The following is a 17,833-nucleotide window of genomic DNA, read 5'->3' on the forward strand; positions in this document are numbered from 1 at the left end:
TTCTCAAAATCCCTCCACGTCTCCTCGCTCCTCCGTCCTCCATCCTATGACCCGGAAAACGATCGAGCTCAGCCATCTTGAAGGACATCTCAATTCTCTAATTGCACCGAGAGGAGGCGAGGATCGAAGAGTGAGGAGACGTGGAGGGATTTTGAGAAGACGCTTTTCCAACTATCATACTATCATACATCATACTTTTCCAACTATGATGACGCTTTAAAGTGACGCTAAAGGGAGCGAGGATATATCATTTCACTTGATTCAATTCCTCCATCTCGCATCTTTTCCTTGCGTCCTTCCCTCGCATCCTGAAGGGGTGGAGCTAAGACGCGAGGAAAGGAAGAAAGGAAAGGAAACGAGGATGCACAAATAAGAATTGAGAAGCACCCAAAGACTTCCGCAAAGGATGCACCTGTGTATCCTCGCTCATGACTTCTCAGGAAGCCTCCTCGCTCCTCGTTCCTCACCTCCTCGCGGTGCAATTAGAAAATTGAGATGTCCTTCAAGATGGCTGAGCTCGATCGTTTTCCGGGTCATAGGATGGAGGACGGAGGAGCGAGGAGACGAGTAGGGATATTGAGAAGCACCCAGTGTTTCAGGTTCGAGCTCTCTGCAGTAATGAGGAACTCACAACTCACACAGCTACAGTAAACCCGTCATTCGACCCTGCCCCTGCTGGCCCGGAGCAAACACTACACCATTAACTTTGAGGTAGGAAAATCACATAAAAATAAAACCCCTTGAGATACTTGTTTTTTAAAAAAAAAAAAAAAAAAAAAAAAACAATAACTTGTGTTCAAATAAAAGACAATTGTGAATATTCTTAAAACACAAATACAACACTTTTGTGGTCATCACACGTTCATATTCTGGGCTTATCTGCTTCATAAGCATCATAAGCAACACCTCTGATTCATTATTCAGCTTGTCTCGGTAAGAAATTATGTATTTATTCTATTTAGGTCCAGTAAAACTTACTTGGTGTAGCGACTCCACAATATAATTCATTTCAGAGCTGCATTACAGAGGGTCATGCTCTTATGTTATCCCTTAATGCTTTAACATGAAGAAATCAGGGCGATATGATGATATGCTGGCTGAGATCAATCTATATTGTGTTTATTATTTTATCTGGCAGATATATCAGTGCCATTTAGCTATTAAAAACTGCAATAGAGAAATCACTTTGGTCCTGTTTGTGGTCCGATAGGAGGCGGCAGTGTGATTTCTATGCGTGTCGTGTCCTGGCCACACGACTGGGCGATCGAATGAACACAAGAGATTCAAATATTAGTCCATTTATTCTAAGCAAGTGCAAGCAGCTCTCAAAAAAAAAAATTAACATAAATACAGTCGTTTTCTCATCTGGTGATTTGTATTTGTTGTCATTGTACGCTCCTGAGCGTGACCTAAAACATGGCGGCGACTACCCAGAATGCAATGCGCAGTGACGTAGTTTGCCAAGCTCTATAGGCTGTTTTTAGCAAGGACAGAATCTTATGCTCACTCCTGAATTTATTCTTTTTAATATAGAATCTTGTTTCCTCCACGGAATAAACAATATAAAAGGCTAATCTCAAAATTCTAACTACTTTCAGCAATTGCGAGTTTATTTCTCACAATTCTTACATTTTTACTTGTATATTCAAAAGACCTCTTAAAGCGGAACTCAGGAAAACTGCAGGTTCCTTCAGTGAATCACACTGTCGTAAATACTACAAGCGCAGCTCTGGACTACAACGACTACAACGCTCACCAGCACAGTAGTTTTGCAAATACAGTACAAGAAATCTTGATGGAGGTGGGTAATTTTAGAAATTGTCTTATAAAGTCATAATATATACATTGTTTGAATTACCGTAAAGTATTTTGTCACTCTCGCGTGAACGTGAACATGAGGCGAGATTGTGTCGGGTCAGTGCAGCTCAACTTGCAAGTGCTGTTTTCTGGCGTAGACGTGCCAGAGGGGGTTAGTGCATGACTCAAACACACCACTACAAGTCAATTAACCATCTTAAGGACTTAGAAAACTATTTATGGAGGTAAAAAAAGTTACTTAGTTCTGCTTTAACATACATAATATTTAAAAATTGAAATCCATTTTACTCTGCCTTGTATTGTATGGTATATACAGTAGGTGGCCATCCAAAACGGTGTTTCTACCGCCGCGCGTGCCGCCGCCGCGTCGCAAAGTGCATTTGCAGCTTTTGACCGCTGAGTGGCGCTTTAACCACATGTTATCCAACAAATGCATCAAAGCACATTTATCTTTATGCAAAATGTCAATTTTCTCACATATTAGGCCTATATTTATCACAAATTTTTTATTTATATTTTAAACTCCTTTAATAAAACAGCATGGATTTTTGACACGCACATTCTTTGTTATTCGTTACCTGTCCTTTATTTGACAGATAACTACTTAGGAAAAAATATAGCCTATCTGTTTGGAGACTGATTAAGAAATTGTTGCGTGTTTCATGAATTACGTCCTTTATTTTAGTAAAACGTGAGTCACTGAATAATTTCGCTCCCATTATTAAGGCACGATTTAGCTAAATCATTAAAACTAAAAAGAATGGACGGATTACTAAAACGTCATAAAAAACTGCAACTCCTGCAGCCGCATTTAAATGCAGGAGTGTATTCTATTCCTTAAAATATCAAATATCAAATTCAGAAACAACACATTACAGCGGATAGATCGCCTCTTATTTAACAGACCTACGAATTTATTATCGAATTGAGATATTTCTTTCTTTTTAGGTACAATTATTCGCTGAGTTTAAATTCATTTTTGAGACGTTTCAGATTCTCACAGAGAGACAGCTGGAAGCGCACCCTGTTTTTTATTTATTTTATTTTTTTAAAGTACAAGGTTTTGTTGTTATTGTGAGCGTACACAAATAAAAGTAGACCATTTGTAGTCTTGCATCAATCTGTAGGCTATTGCCAAAAATGACGGAAGGCCTGTTTTAAGTTGTTTCAGCTGTCATGAGGAGAAAATCCATCGGAACGTGCCGGCGCTTTCGTCGGCCAGAGGGATAAAAATGTAGCCAATTTAGTTTCATATTTATATTTAAATATTGGGCTATAACTTAATATATTTTTTTTAAAGATGTCACCAATGTTGATTATGAAAAGTGAATAGCATGACGGATGCGCAATGTTGGGAGACAAATGTAGCGGGTCAGACATACGTTTGACCACTTCATGAAGTTTTGTTTTATAGTAAGTCTTTCTTTAAAGTGAATTTCGTTTTGTAGAAATTTTATCTTAATTTAAATCAATGTTTTATCAACCAATTGCCTATATTTAATAATTATGAAGAAAACCAAGAATGTCGGGTGTGGAATGGATTGCGTAACAAACGAACTCATGTTTCCGCGGCCTTTGAATAAGGCTGAATCAATATACGTATTTCTATTTTAATTAAATTTATTAAATACATGTCTTTATTACTTAATTAATTGATAAGATGTTTTGGTCTAACAATATATTTTAGCTGGTCTAAATTCTAATTTAGACACAAATTTGCGTTAGGCCAGGCTATATAAGGTTCCCTTCTACAAGCGTAAATTGCTGTTTCGGCCGCAAATTTTCAGTAATTTCGATCGGTGCATCAAATGATATAGGCCTAAACTAAATTCATGTATTTACAGTAAAAGAATAAAAGAATAGCCAAACTCTAGACTTATTGGCTAGGATAGGCCTATTAACGTTTGGGCAATATATAATAATAATAATAATAATAATAATAATAATAATAATAATATCTCAGCAAAGACCGAACATATTTATTTGTCTCGGCACATGACCACTAACAGTAACACAGTAGCACAGCGCATCAAAGCTCGCTGTTGTCTTACAAACGGCGATGGAAACAACAGTGAATTTTTCCCCCTTTTGTGGTAATTTAGCACTATTTTCTATGGTATTCTGCTTGCATTTTTGGGCTTCCGTTGGATGCTTTATTTTCATCTTTAGTCAATTGATTTCAGTTCTAAAAAAAAAGCAAAGGCTAAATAGTAAATAATCTTTAGCTGCGGGGGTGTCCCATACGCCCATGATGTAATGGTAATACATCGCTAACAAAGGGTTCATGTTAACTACTGTATGATTATCAGACGATTTTAATGTGTTCATGTTTCAACTATATCCTGCAATTATAGCTATGTAACAATCTGATAAACTGCAATTGTGCAGTTTGTATCCATTAACACGCTCATAAACATTACAAAAAGAAATGTCATGCCATAAGCTACACAATTACGAACAAAAAAACCGTTGATATCCCAATAATCAACATTTTGTTATTCAACAAGTGCGAGGCTATTAAGATAAAAGGTTTCTGCTATAGATAGTTTGCGCCTAATCTGACTCTCCACAATGGGCTACACAATATTTTATAGGCCTATTTGTATTTTGACTGCAGTTAGAGCAAAATGACGAGAACATGTTTAACATTGGAAGTTTAAGATTCTTTATTAAATATTCTTACTTTATGCAAAACACAGGCATCTGTACATTGTACCTCTATAACATCATAACATAAATCATTAAATTATAGTTTAAATGAACCGTACAAACCCAATCTTGGTTTTTGTTATTTATTTAGGTCTATTTATTTATATCAGCAGATCTGTGTTGATTCAGTTCATTTCAATAACTGCTGATGTTGCAAAATGTGGTTAAGCTGTAAAGCAGCTCGAAAGAATTGACCAAGATATGTAACATTATGGCTCCGTATTATTAGAACAATAATTGTACAGAATCTTTACTGCCATCCAATGTTCCTTAAAGACAAAGAAATAAAATAAAAATGTTAAAGAAAAACAAACAAAAACCATGTTCCATTTATATATCAATGTATAATATTTACATTGTCTTGTGTGTATAAAAAGCACTCACCCAACCTAACGGTGCTTGCTCTGCAACATTTGACAAGTTTGAGATAGGGGAAGGGCGCTTTGTTTAAAATGTTTGTCACCAAAGCCATTAATCCAGAGGGCGGGAGACTCAAAATATTAGCCTAAGCTATATGCGTGTGACAGACCTTTTTGCAATCTTGGTGCCTTTTGTTAATTTTGACATCCTGATCTGATCATATGAAATAAGCTGACGAAATACACAATTGTTAAACTCTGTTATGAGTATTTGCAGTAAGTTTCTTTATTTGTTTGTGTTATGGGGATTTGCAGTGTTTTGCAGTGTTTCACGCCAAGGTTATTATAGTTTTGCATTTTTCATTAGTTTTTATTTTTATTTCGTTTTGACTTTTTGTTTTCAAATTCAGTTTAGTTTTAATTAGTTTTTAAAGTGGGTTTGCTAGTTTAGTTTTTATTTTTTGAAAATGCTTAGTTTTAGTTTAGTTTTTATTGGTTTTAGTGTTAGTTTTAGTCTTTTTTTGTAATTTGGGTTATTTGTCAGGGGCAAGATTAAAAAAGGTCAGAAAAAGTATTGTGTAATAATAACTCAACAAAAACATCATACAATTTTAGAAAATATTCATTAAAAAAGAAAACCAGTACATAAAATGTACATATGGGCACAAATATGTAAACAGTCTCAACACTCCGCAGTAAGTGCAAAATGTGTAAGTGACGTGTGCCAGTAAAAAACCTAAAGAGCCAACAGACTAAAGAAGACATACATGAACCGCATGTAGCCTATTCAACCCATTTTTGAGCCACAACAAGACATTTCTGTCAGATTGTCAGGGAGCTCAATCTGAGAAAAGAACATGACAAATAACAAATAAAAAAAAAAGCTTTAAATACAGCTTTTCAATTTTTTAGTGTGTGTGTGACACCACAAAATTGCCCAAAAATCTACACATCTTCTATACAGAATTCACACCCTATACAAATACCACAGCTGTACAATTTTCACACCCTATACTAAATTTACAATAGCCTACTCGTCTGGATTGAAGCAGTAAACATTCAGTGTAAAGGCCAATTCACACCGCACCGACAAACGCCAACAAACTCGTCTGTTGGAGTTTGATCGGATCGGTGTGATACCCCTGTTGGCGTTGGTCTGAGTCCGTTTTCACCGGACTGAACATGTTACAAACGGCAACCAACTCTGACGTTATCTGACCTGACTACGAACCGTTGCCATGACGATGAGGCAAGTCCCCTGCAAAGACAGCTATTTGATCGCGCCCGCGCCTCATGCACACACAACAAAGCAGCGGAAATGTGACATCGCGGCTTGTTCGTTATAAAAAATAAAATACAGTTAAAAAAAAAAAAATGAAAACTACAAAAGGTACAATAGTCCATAGTGCAATCCTTGCCATTCAGCAAGAGCACCTTAAGAGAGGTAACGTTAACCACCATGAGCAACGCAGGTTTACCTTCAGTGACACTAAAACTCTGTAAACTTGATTTTTTTTCTCTCACTTTAATTTACATTTTGGGTGAACTATGCAAACACATTTGGATTGAAGCAGCAAACATTCAGTGTAAGAGTAAACAAATGACATAACATTATTTAATATTTGAATCACAGCTTATATAGTGTTTTGACATCGACAACCCAAGTGCATTTTACCTCAAACTTGCGTCTAGTTAACGTGCTGCAGTAGCAATCGCTTCTCGCGTCGACATTAACACGCTGACAAAGTTATATTCAGAATTAAAAATATGTTATACCACTTTTTAATGTGTGTTTGTGTAAAGGTGTTCACGAGATACCAACCTTTAGCGAACTTGCTTTCAAAGTCGAACACTCGTTCTCATGGAGACGCGGCGTGCACGGAGAGGAGGGGCTGTGTGTGTGCGCGCCTGTGTATGTGAGAGACTCAGGGAAAGGAAATGCAGCTGAACTTCATTTGCTCTATGAAAGACATTGATAAAGACGAAAACTAAGGACTTTTAATCTATAATTTTATTTTATTTTAGTTAGTTTTGCCAAACACACATTACAGTTTTAGTTAGTTATCGTTTTTTTGTAATGCCTCGTTTTTATTTTATTTCAGTTAACGACAATGTTTTTTCCCACCTAGTTTTCGTTTTTTCGTTCGTTTTCGTTAACGATTATAACCTTGTTTCACGCTCCACTCCAGAAGTTCCGAATGGGATCAACCCTCCCCCCGCGCGTTTGCCAGCATCTGTATGTGCGAAGTTTTGACTGGAGCAAGGAGGGATTTTTTAAAAGTCGGAGCGTCGTGTTTTTTTGTTTTTGTTTTTGTTTTGTTTTTTAATCTGCAAGAAATGTTATGAGTTTGGCGTGTGGTAGGAAAAAAAAGTTTGCACAATAAGCCACTACGCAAATTTGTGTCTAACTAGACCAGCTAAAATATAGCCTAGTGTTCGACCAAAAACATCTTATCAATTATTTAAGTAATAGCCTACAGACATGTAATAAAGTAATAAATAAATTTAATTAAAACAAAAAGACGTATATTGATTCAGTCTTATTTAAAGGCCGCGGAAACATGGTTTCGTTATAGCCTACATACTTCAATCCATTCCACACCCGACGTTCTTGGTTTTCTTCCTAATTATTAAATATAGCCAATTGGTTGATGAAACATTGATTGAAATTAAGATACAATTTCTACAAAATGAAATTCACTTTAAAGAAAGACTTACTATAAAACAAAACTTAATGAAGTGGTCAAACTTATGTCTGACCCACTGCATGTCTCCCGACAGCATCCGTCATGCTATTAACTTTACATAATGAACATAGGTGAAATTAAAAATAATAATAATAGGAAATGGCCCAATATTTAAATGTAAATATGAAACTAAATTGGCTACATTTTTATCCCTCGATAAGGGATTTGTATCCCTTATTACCGACGAAAGCGCCGGAGCGTTCTGATGGATTTTCTCCTCATGACAGCTGAAACAACTTAAAACAGGCCTTCCGTCATTTTTGGCGATAGCCTACAGATTAGTGCAAGACTACAAATGGTCCACTTTTATTTGTGTACGCTCACAATAACAACAAAACCTTGTACTTTTGAAAAATAAAATAAAATAAAATAAAAAACAGGGTGCGCTTTCAGCTGTCTCTCTGCGAGAATCTGAAACGTCTCAAAAGTGAACTAAAACTGAGCGAATAATTGTACCTAAAAAGAAAGAAATATCTCAATTCGATAAGATATAGGTCTGTGTTAAATAAGAGGCGATCTATCCGCTGGAATGTGTTGTTTCTGAAATCATGGCCAGTGCACGTTGCTGCTGTTATCAGTTCTCTTGGCGCTCGTGCACACGCGCAGTTTTCACACAGACAATCGAGCGTTTCGTTCTGGTAAAAGCACAAAACAAAATGCACACAACGTGTCCTTGCTCTTGATGTACAATCACTGATGAACACCTTTGGTTTTAATGAGTAAATTAGCCTAAACATTTATTCCTGTCGGAATTTTAGTCTGCGATATCAACATCACTAAACACTACATAGGGCCTAGCATATAGGTCTAATAGCCCAAAAAATCAAGAACAATAAAAAAAATCAAGAACAATAAAAAAAATCAAGAACAATAGCAGTTAATACGAATTATTGCTCTTAATGCGGTCTTAATGCTGGACCGTTCTCATTTCGCTCCGCAAATGGAACTTGAAGGATTTTTTTTTTTTTTTTTTTTGCTATATATATATATATATATATATGCCTAGTAATGACTGTTTAATGACAATAGCATGCAGTAAGACTTTGTGTAAAGGTCTTTCTTTTAATTTTTGATGCATAGACTGTAGCCTAAGACTATCCCACGTTTTGAAATTAACTTTCACTTAAAATTTTCTAATGGTTTTTAAGGATGTTAAAATGTTATATTATAATGTTATTGTTGTTTTACTTCGTCCTTTCATCTCCGTTTACAAACTGACATTTTATTATTACAGACACTTTCCAATCCGTCCCTTTGCGCCACCTGGCGGTAGTTTTTTACACGCGACTGAATTTCAGTTAACGCAACGGCCCTGCGGCGGCGGTATGCGCGGCGGTAATACCCATTTTGGTTGTCCACCTACTGTATATGCTTTTTACTTCTGAAATAAATCAGGTAAAGCTTCGATATAGAGCATTTCGCAGTGTTTTACTGAAAAGTATTTTGCATATTTTTATTGAGTCTGTTGTGTTTTCCGCCACAGGTTCAGAAGCTGAAGACGTAGAGATCCTGTCTCAGGTGGGGCTGAACGGCGTCCCATGTGACGCACCTGTGGCTGATCTCATTGCAGCTAAATACATCTGTCAGAGACCCGCCAGCCACGGAGCCATTCGGGAGTTTGCCGAGTACATTCTGACACTGGAGAAAAAGAGCACGTCACAGGTGCACCAGAATCGCATTGACAGGGCTCATTTTTAGAATGTATTCCAATTTCTAGATTAAACAGTGAGTTTGTGTCACTGTGATAACAAATTATTTTCTAATTTCTAATTTCTAATTATTGGGAAGGACTTGTCTCCCTCAGTGTCTATGGTGGTTATGGTCTTACGCTGATTGTAATTAGACAAGTAGAGGTAGTTTAACTGGTAGCATTCCCCCTTGTTATTTTGCACTCCATAGCTTAGACCAGTGAATTGAGCCTTTTATGGATCCTGGAGAAGTACCTTTGCTCAAACAGGGCATGTTTGCTCTTCCCTAATTGCTCTAGTGTATTTGGTAGGCTTTAATAGTCTACTCCCAAAGGGCTTTGTCAAGGTGCTGGCATAGGTGAGGCATTTTTTCTCAGAGCTGTGGTATTGGCACCTGTCCCACAATGAAGGTTGTAAAGGTCAGGACTTTCCTTGAGAGCATAAATGATTGAGTATCCTCCCCCGTGGAAAGATATTGTCTTAGGGAGTGGTGTCACCATACAGTCTATATGAGTCATTTTGTATGTGCCCTTGGGGTTGATGTGCTCCTACTGCCTAAGTAATCCGTAGAGACAATTTATGCCATTATGTTTGCCATTACCACTTTGAAAGGGAATGTCTAGGTTAGGTATGTAACTCTGGTTCCCTGAGACAAGTAACAAGATGCTGCGTCTCATTGCCATGGTTGATGACGTGCAATACAGGCACCCTTTTATACTCACGGGTGCTCCTTGATTGACTTCATTGACTTCTTGACTTTTTATTGATAGCCCGTTCACAATATGTTGAATTTTTAAGTGTTACAATGTGATGGAGAGAAGTATGCAAGAAAGGTTTTAGTTTCTTGTTCCATACATCTATTCACAAATGTAGCAACAAATGTCATGTAGAGTGTCATTTTAAACAGGACCTTGGGTTTCTCTGTTGCAAGTTGAATTGGCTTTTAATGTCGCATGCATTGCTTTTTATAACTGCATCTTTACCACTCAGAATTCAATTAGAGGGAATTATATATATATATATATATATATCTAATATATAATATAATCCAGTATAATTATAATTTCCAGAATATCTGCATTGGTTTCTATGCCAATTACATTGTGTTGGTAGGCATATGCCATAAACAACAACAACAGCAATTTGGAGGGGTTTGCAATACAAATGTTGTCTTATTTACAAACTGACAGACAATATGTAGCCAACGTGCTGGACTACTGCATCTTCTGAGGCATAAGGTATGCACTTCTGAGCTGAGGTATAGTCATCACTTATATTTCCATGTAAGTTCAAAAACAAATATTTATATGTGTTAAGTTCTAAAATTATTGACTACAGGGCGACATTAAGCATAAACTTGCTTAATTTTTGAAATACACAATACATGGAACCGCAGCAACACAGAGAGACAGTGGTGCAGTAATGATGTAATGAGGTCACAGGTGTATGTTTGTAGCGTAGTTTACAACGGCTTCAAGTCTGGACCTTCTGAAATTAACAATCAGTTTTCTCCATGTGTAAAATGTGTTCTGTTATGATGACTGACTGGAAAAACATGACCTTCAGATAAGAGATGACAGAGCCAAAGTCATTTAGAGCCTGATGAACTGTTGAGTAGGAAATAAACTCTTTCAGTATAAGAAAATGTTGAAAAATGACTTCCCATGGCACTTTGAAGTAGAAAATTTTGTCAGACTCATAAAGTTCCAGCCCAGGTGCTTAAAGGTCCCGTTTTTCGTGGTTTTTTGAAGCTTTGATTGTGTTTATAGTGTGCAATATAACATGTGTTCATATTTCGCGTGTAAAAAAACACAGTATTTTTCACATAATTTACTTATCTGTATACCGCTGTTTCCACTGTCATAAAAATGGGCTGATGACTTCCTTGTTCTATGAAGTCCCTCCTTCAGAAATACGTAACGAGTTCTGATTGTGCCAGCGGTTCCTGTGTTGTGATTCGACAGCTCTGAGCGCTCCTTGCCCGGAAAGGTCACGCCTCTTACCATAACGTGGAGATGCACGCGCTCAGTGTTATTGTAAACATGTCTTTAATTTTACCCTATCAATTTGAGCCGGAATCAGACCCGGTGATTGGACTGCGGGATGAAAATAACAGCGTTTCGACGACATGGCGACAAACACAGGGTGCTTCTCAATATCCCTCCTCGTCTCCTCGCTTCTCCGTCCTCCATCCTATGACCCGGAAAACAATCGAGCTCAGCCATCTTGAAGGACATCTCAATTCTCTAATTGCACCGTGAGGAGGCGAGGAACGAGGAGTGAGGAGGCTTCCTGAGGAGTCATGAGCGAGGATACACAGGTGCATCCTTTGCGGAAGTGTTTCTCATTGAGAAACGTGACGCACGCATAAATTCTCCTCCCCCTTCTTATCTGTCACAATAATTTAAATATATGCTTTACTTTTATCTCATATATTTCAACGGGGCATCTTGCTTTATTAATATTTATTATATTTTTTTAAATAACCAAACTTTAACAACATGTGGGTAGATCCCTCAAGCGCAGCTGATGACATTTTGAAGTGACGCTTCAATTCCTCCGTCCTCTCGTCTTTTCCTTGCGTCCTTCCCTCGCATCCTGGAGGGGTGGAGCTAAGACGCGAGGAAAGGAAGCAAGGAAAGGAAACGAGGATGCACAAATAAGAATTGAGAAGCACCCATACTCTACAAACGCAACTCTTGTGTATTCCTGTGGGCGGAGGTTAGTCAAAAAACTGTTTTAGTGACGTCATTAAAGAAGGAAGTAGAGGGATGTAGTCCAAACTGGCCGTTCGATGTAGGCGACTTCTGTTAAATAAAATATCTCGCTTGGCATTGAACTTTGAGCTTTAAAATTTTACAGATTTTATTTATACTCTAACAACAACATTACACACTAACTAAAGTTTGAAACAGGGGATCACGAAGGATGGGACCTTTAAATGATATAAAAATACACCATATATCCTATTACTTTTTTTGCAGATATCAACCAAATTTGCATGTGTAAGTGGCACCACAAAAGACCTGGGATCCTGCTAACACGGAACAGACTTCAACGCCGCCCGCCCCCCTCAAACCAAAACTATGCCCTGAGATATGCATTCGTGGGAGGAGGTTGGCGACGGTTAGGGTGGAGCACTTGTCACTCTTTAAATGATAGCGTGCCCTTCTTCCCAGCCCCTTTGCTTGATGAGAGCACACCTGTGATCACATCTCCAGCCTCTTAATCAAAATCAGTTATGAAATTAGTCTGATAAAATGTCTGCTGAGTTCGAACTTTGTCCTGGAAGAAAAATCGGGGGCTCCAACCCCTGTTTTATCATCGCTGAGATTGGACAGAACCATCAAGGAGACATAGAAATCGCCAAAAAAATGATCCGAATGGCCAAGGTAAAGTACTGCTTTATCAGATGTGAAGTCTGATACAATGTTGATGCCGGTTCTTTTCATATTTTGAAACAACAGGGGAGGGGGGAGCAGTGAGATATATAGATGTCAATGTTAGCACGACCAGGGGAACGCCAAAACCACAATTTTCATATAAAAAATTACAATTAAAAGACTAATTTAAGTGAGAAACTATTAATATCAATGATTTTACCTGTATTTTCTACTTAACAGAAGAAATGACATGGAAACAGGAAACAGGAAACAGGATCCAGAAACAGGGCTGTTCACACAGAATGTATTTTTCCATTTCACTGAGCTACTTTCCATTGTTTTTCAACGTAAACATGTGCAAGTCCGTTTTGCTTGCGTCATTTGCAGCATAATTTGCATAATTTTTAAAAACTCATCTCAAGACCTTGAAATATTTCCCCCTGTTTGACTAACATTTGTCTCATGTTTTTAACCACAAGAACGTGTTTCTGTCTATCCCACCTGTTTAGTAACCATGGTAAATTCACTTTAAAAAAAAGGAAGAACTTTCCCAAATCTTAAGTCAATAATTAAAGAAGAAGTTTCTTTAAAACAGCTCCTGAGCTATAACTCACAGTTCTGTCAGGACCACTATCGTCAAATATGATAGATAATGCATAGAGTTTGTATTGGCGGTATGGTTCTGTTCTGGGCAAAACTCCCTGCGCATCCATGCACTAGCATGGATAAGAGCAGGGAGAGCAGCAATAAACCCCCCAGGGTAAACAGAACAGGACCAACATCAGATTATAAATGTCATGTTTAACATACATATTTTTCGAAATTAGTCTGATTCAGGGGAAATAATAAGGCCAATCCTGACTGAAGAGAGGAGGAGCTGGGGATGGAGGAGGGTGATTTGCTCCTGAAAATGCAATGCTGCTGATAATACTGAGGAGCTTATATATAGTCCGTAATAGGCTCGTATTCCTAAGGTAGACCAAGTCACCTGGGAGTCAGCTGATCAAGCTTGACTGACGTGACCTGCCAGAACTGACGCTAACGCTAGATTTCTGTCAGGACCACTATCGTCAAATATGATAGATAATGCATAGAGTTTGTATTGGCGGTATGGTATGGTTCTGTTCTGGGCAAGAACTCCCTGCGCATCCATGCAGCCTAGCATGGTTAAGAGCAGGGAGAGCAGCAATAAAACCCCAAAACAAACCATTCTGAATCCCCAAACACAAACTGAAGGCGAAAATCTGAATTCCATTTTTCCTCAAAATGCAGTTACCTGAATGACCTGATTTATTTATTTATTTTATTTTTTTATATAAATAAATGGGGAAGCTTACACCCGTAGCAGCAGCAAATCTGATACAACAAGCATGTTGTAGTGCTTTAGTTAGCGATTTTTATATATCATATATGCTTACACCGTTAGCAGCAATCTAGTCAGGGAAGCATACACCCATTGCCTAATATAAAATTATTATTATTTTATTTTAATTTTTTCTCTCTTCTCTCTCCTATTGGGGGAAGCTTACACCCCTAGTGGCAGCAATCTGTTACAACAAGCATGTTGTAAATCCAGACTAGTATTAAACTAGTGGTAGTCAGGTTGGGGAAGCATACACCCGCAGCAATAGCTCTGAGTTAGATGCAGCGTGCAGCTAAGAAATGAAATGCAGTGCTTCCTCATCTGGAGTTCTGCTCCAGTCGGGCCGATTCCTTTGGCTAGAAAGAGAAGATGGCACTCCCATGTACACACTCCTTACAGACCATCAAGTTCGACATTGTTAGGGTTGAATAAGAAACTCTGTGTATTTAAAGAAAAGCATGTTACAATACTCTGTAAGTTTTCAAGCCACAGACGTTTGTTCACTTATCACAGAATTGGATATGATCGGATATCTAAAGAGCATAAGTCTAAGACAACAGCTTAAGATAACATGTACCTGATAAACTTACCACAGTAGGCTTATGTATGACAATGACATTAGGTTCTGAACAAGCATTTTTTAGAAGCCTTAGAACAGCTTGTTCTAAATAGCAACTAGACCAAGAACACTGTTTCCATGGCACTATAGCTTTAAGAAAAACGATGTTTATATGTGCTGCACCACAACAGAAAAGCCGTTTGCACCACGAATCTTTGTTTTTTCCGTCTCTACTGCAAAGCTGCTTGAATCTGCGACGTATAGCGCTAAACACGGCGATCCGACCAGCGTGTATGTTGCTATACAAACGAAAGCACCCCGACCAGCGTGTGCAGCGATCGAGCCGGTTGCCAATGACAACAGATAGTAACGCGCATCGCCAAATACGATCGCAAAAGCTTTGCAAAAACATTTTTACTGAGAAGGACTAGAAGCCTAAGCAAGAGTGATAGCTTTAACAACATCATGAGTTAGCTTTAAAACAATGAGCATTAAAAGGAACTTATTAGCTTCGTGGAAACATTCAGAGATGAAGGAGAGTGAAATAGCCGGCTGTAACGTGGATGTTTGATCTTGTCTTGAAACGCTTCTTCATGCGGGGAGTGCAGATAATCTGAACTGCCAGTCCATGTCTAATTGCAGCGATGCGAGAAGCAATGCTAACCTTAACTCAGTCATTTCCAATCGGCTTATGATCAATGCAGTGAATGAGAGGTGAAATCCACAAATCCCTCTTGCTAAATTCCCGATTGCACAATTCCTAGTGTGATGATGCTGTTTGCCTGTCGAATTCGCCATTTAATTTGCTCCTGAAAATGCAATAGCTGCTGATAATACTGAGGAGCTTATATATAGATGCCGTAATAGGCGTCGTATTCCTATAGGTAGACGCAAGTCACCTGGGAGTTAGCTGATGCAAGCTTGACTGACGTGACCTGCCAGAACTGACACTAACGCTAGATATTATATCACATCAAATTAACTTAGATTTTTCATTAAAAAAATGCTGATTGTTGTCAACTAAATCCACTTCTACTTCCACATTTATCTCCATTCAGGACTGTGGAGCTGACTGTGCCAAGTTTCAAAAGAGCGAGATCGAACATAGATTCACCAAGCAGGCTCTGGAGCGTCCCTATACGTCCCCTCACGCCTGGGGCCCGACCTACGGGGCACATAAGCACCATCTGGAGTTCAGTCACCAGCAGTACAGAGAGCTGCAACAGTACGCCAGTGAAGTTGGCATTTTCTTTACTGCATCAGGGATGGACGAGGTGAACAAATGAAAGAGGGTCCCAATGTTTATTATATATAGCAAGAGAATATATGCATGTTAACATGCAAATATCCCTTAGAGACCAAGTTTGATATGCATCTCATAACTTTTCCTCTCCCTACCTCAATCAGATGGCTGTAGAATTTCTTCATGAAATCAATGTGCCGTTTTTCAAAGTTGCCTCAGCTGACACCAACAATATCCCTTACCTGGAGAAAACCGCCAAAAAAGGTAAAACCCATTTCAAATAACCAGAAGCTGTTACAACAAATTTAGGAGAGTTGTTGCTGTAAACTTGTTCTCCTTTGACTGAGATCTGTCATCTTCACTCCCAAGGTCACATTGTTCCTCTATTTATAACATTTCAGACACTATCCACAGAGACTCACAAATGAGAACTGAATCTGAGTAGCTTCTCTTGTGCATTTGAAATCAGTTATTCAGGAGCACCTTGGCAATTACTATACGTATTGACAGTGCTGATTGGCCAGAGAGCAGAGCGAATGAAACCTAGAAATCCTGGTATGGATTTTCTGGATTTTCTGGAATTTCACGTTGGGCTGGATTTAAGTCTGCAGAGAAATCGACATGTGTGAACATATCTTAATGTGTTAATGACTGAAACAATTACTTTATGTTCTCCCAGAAGCAGCCATATCTTGAAGCTGAAGTTTTGGCTATTTTTATAGGTCGTCCCATGGTGATTTCTGGTGGAATGCAGTCTATGGAGACCATGCGCTGTGTTTATCAAACCGTCAAGAAGCACAATCCCAATTTCACGCTCCTGCAGTGCACCAGCGCTTATCCACTGCCACTAGAGCACGTCAACCTCAGCCTGATCCCTGTAAGACATAAATAGCTTTAATCTCATCTTCATAATGTTCATAAATTACTGAAGAAATTTTTTTTAGTAGAAGCAGAGTAGTTTGAAGTCTTTCTTTCCCTTTTCCTACGCAGGAGTTCCAGAAGGAGTTTCCGGACATTCCCATAGGCTACTCTGGACATGAGACGGGCATCCATGTGTCTGTGGCTGCTGTGGCACTTGGGGCAAAGGTCCTGGAGCGTCATGTGACCCTGGATAAGAGCTGGAAAGGCAGTGACCATTCAGCATCACTGGAGCCGGCGGAGCTGGCGGAGCTGGTGAAAGCCATCAGGACGGTTGAGATGGCAATGGGCTCGCCAATCAAACAGATGCTGCCCTGTGAGGCTTCCTGTCACAGCAAGGTCAGATATAACGGTCGTTCTGGCAGACTTTGAAATCAAAAAATGATCAAAAGTCATTAAATTATTGTTTATGTTCTTTCTTTTAGTTGGGGAAGTCAGTGGTGGCCCGGAAACCATTGCAGAAGGGTCAGACATTAACTCTCGACATGCTGACAGTAAAAGTGGCCGAACCGCACGGCATGAGACCAGAGAACATCTTCAAACTGGTTGGCAAGAAAATCACTGTGGACCTGGAGAAAGATGCCACCATTACTGATGCCATAATACAAGACTGATGATCAGACACTCCAAAATATAGGGCAATGAAGGGGTCATATACTTTTATAAAATCAAAAATATAATGTCTTGAATTAATTTTGCATATGCCTAATGTCTTGATATCAATGTTGTAACTCGCAGACTATAATTTTCTTTTAAATTGTGGTGAATGAACACTTTGTCCATTAAAATATCTTTCTCTCAATTAATTTCAAATCAACTCTGGGTCTTTGTTCATATTGGTCTCTCTATTAGACCAAGCTGTGTTCCCCAACAGCAAGATGTTTTGGCTTAGAATCAATTCAAACCACAGAGAACAATGAAATGTGGAATTATTATTTAATGTGTAAATGCAAGTTTATTGTGTATTACAGCAATGGCAACACTTCACTAAGACACAAATGTTACTTTAGATTGTTTTAAACACAATAAATATTGTCAAAGTTTGA

At 38.4% G+C, this 17,833-nt stretch overlaps 1 protein-coding gene across 2 annotated transcripts; it reads left to right on the plus strand.

The window, feature by feature from the left end:
• The first annotated feature begins 8,986 nt into the window (after nt 1-8,986).
• On the plus strand, nt 8,987-17,833 carry LOC125251645 (sialic acid synthase-like). 2 transcript variants are annotated; one of them, XM_048164704.1, is made up of 6 exons: nt 8,987-9,295; nt 15,685-15,900; nt 16,034-16,133; nt 16,592-16,746; nt 16,860-17,126; nt 17,213-17,833. In XM_048164704.1, the coding sequence occupies exons 1-6, from the start codon at nt 9,002-9,004 to the stop codon at nt 17,399-17,401; spliced, it is 1,221 nt and encodes a 406-aa protein (XP_048020661.1). In that variant the 5' UTR covers nt 8,987-9,001; the 3' UTR covers nt 17,402-17,833. The 2 variants fall into 2 exon arrangements, with proteins under 2 accessions (XP_048020661.1, XP_048020662.1); XM_048164705.1 differs by lacking the exon at nt 8,987-9,295 and adding an exon at nt 12,582-12,713.

The sequence above is a fragment of the Megalobrama amblycephala genome, linkage group LG17 (assembly GCF_018812025.1).
Source record: "Megalobrama amblycephala isolate DHTTF-2021 linkage group LG17, ASM1881202v1, whole genome shotgun sequence".
Classification (NCBI taxonomy): Eukaryota; Metazoa; Chordata; class Actinopteri; order Cypriniformes; family Xenocyprididae; genus Megalobrama; species Megalobrama amblycephala.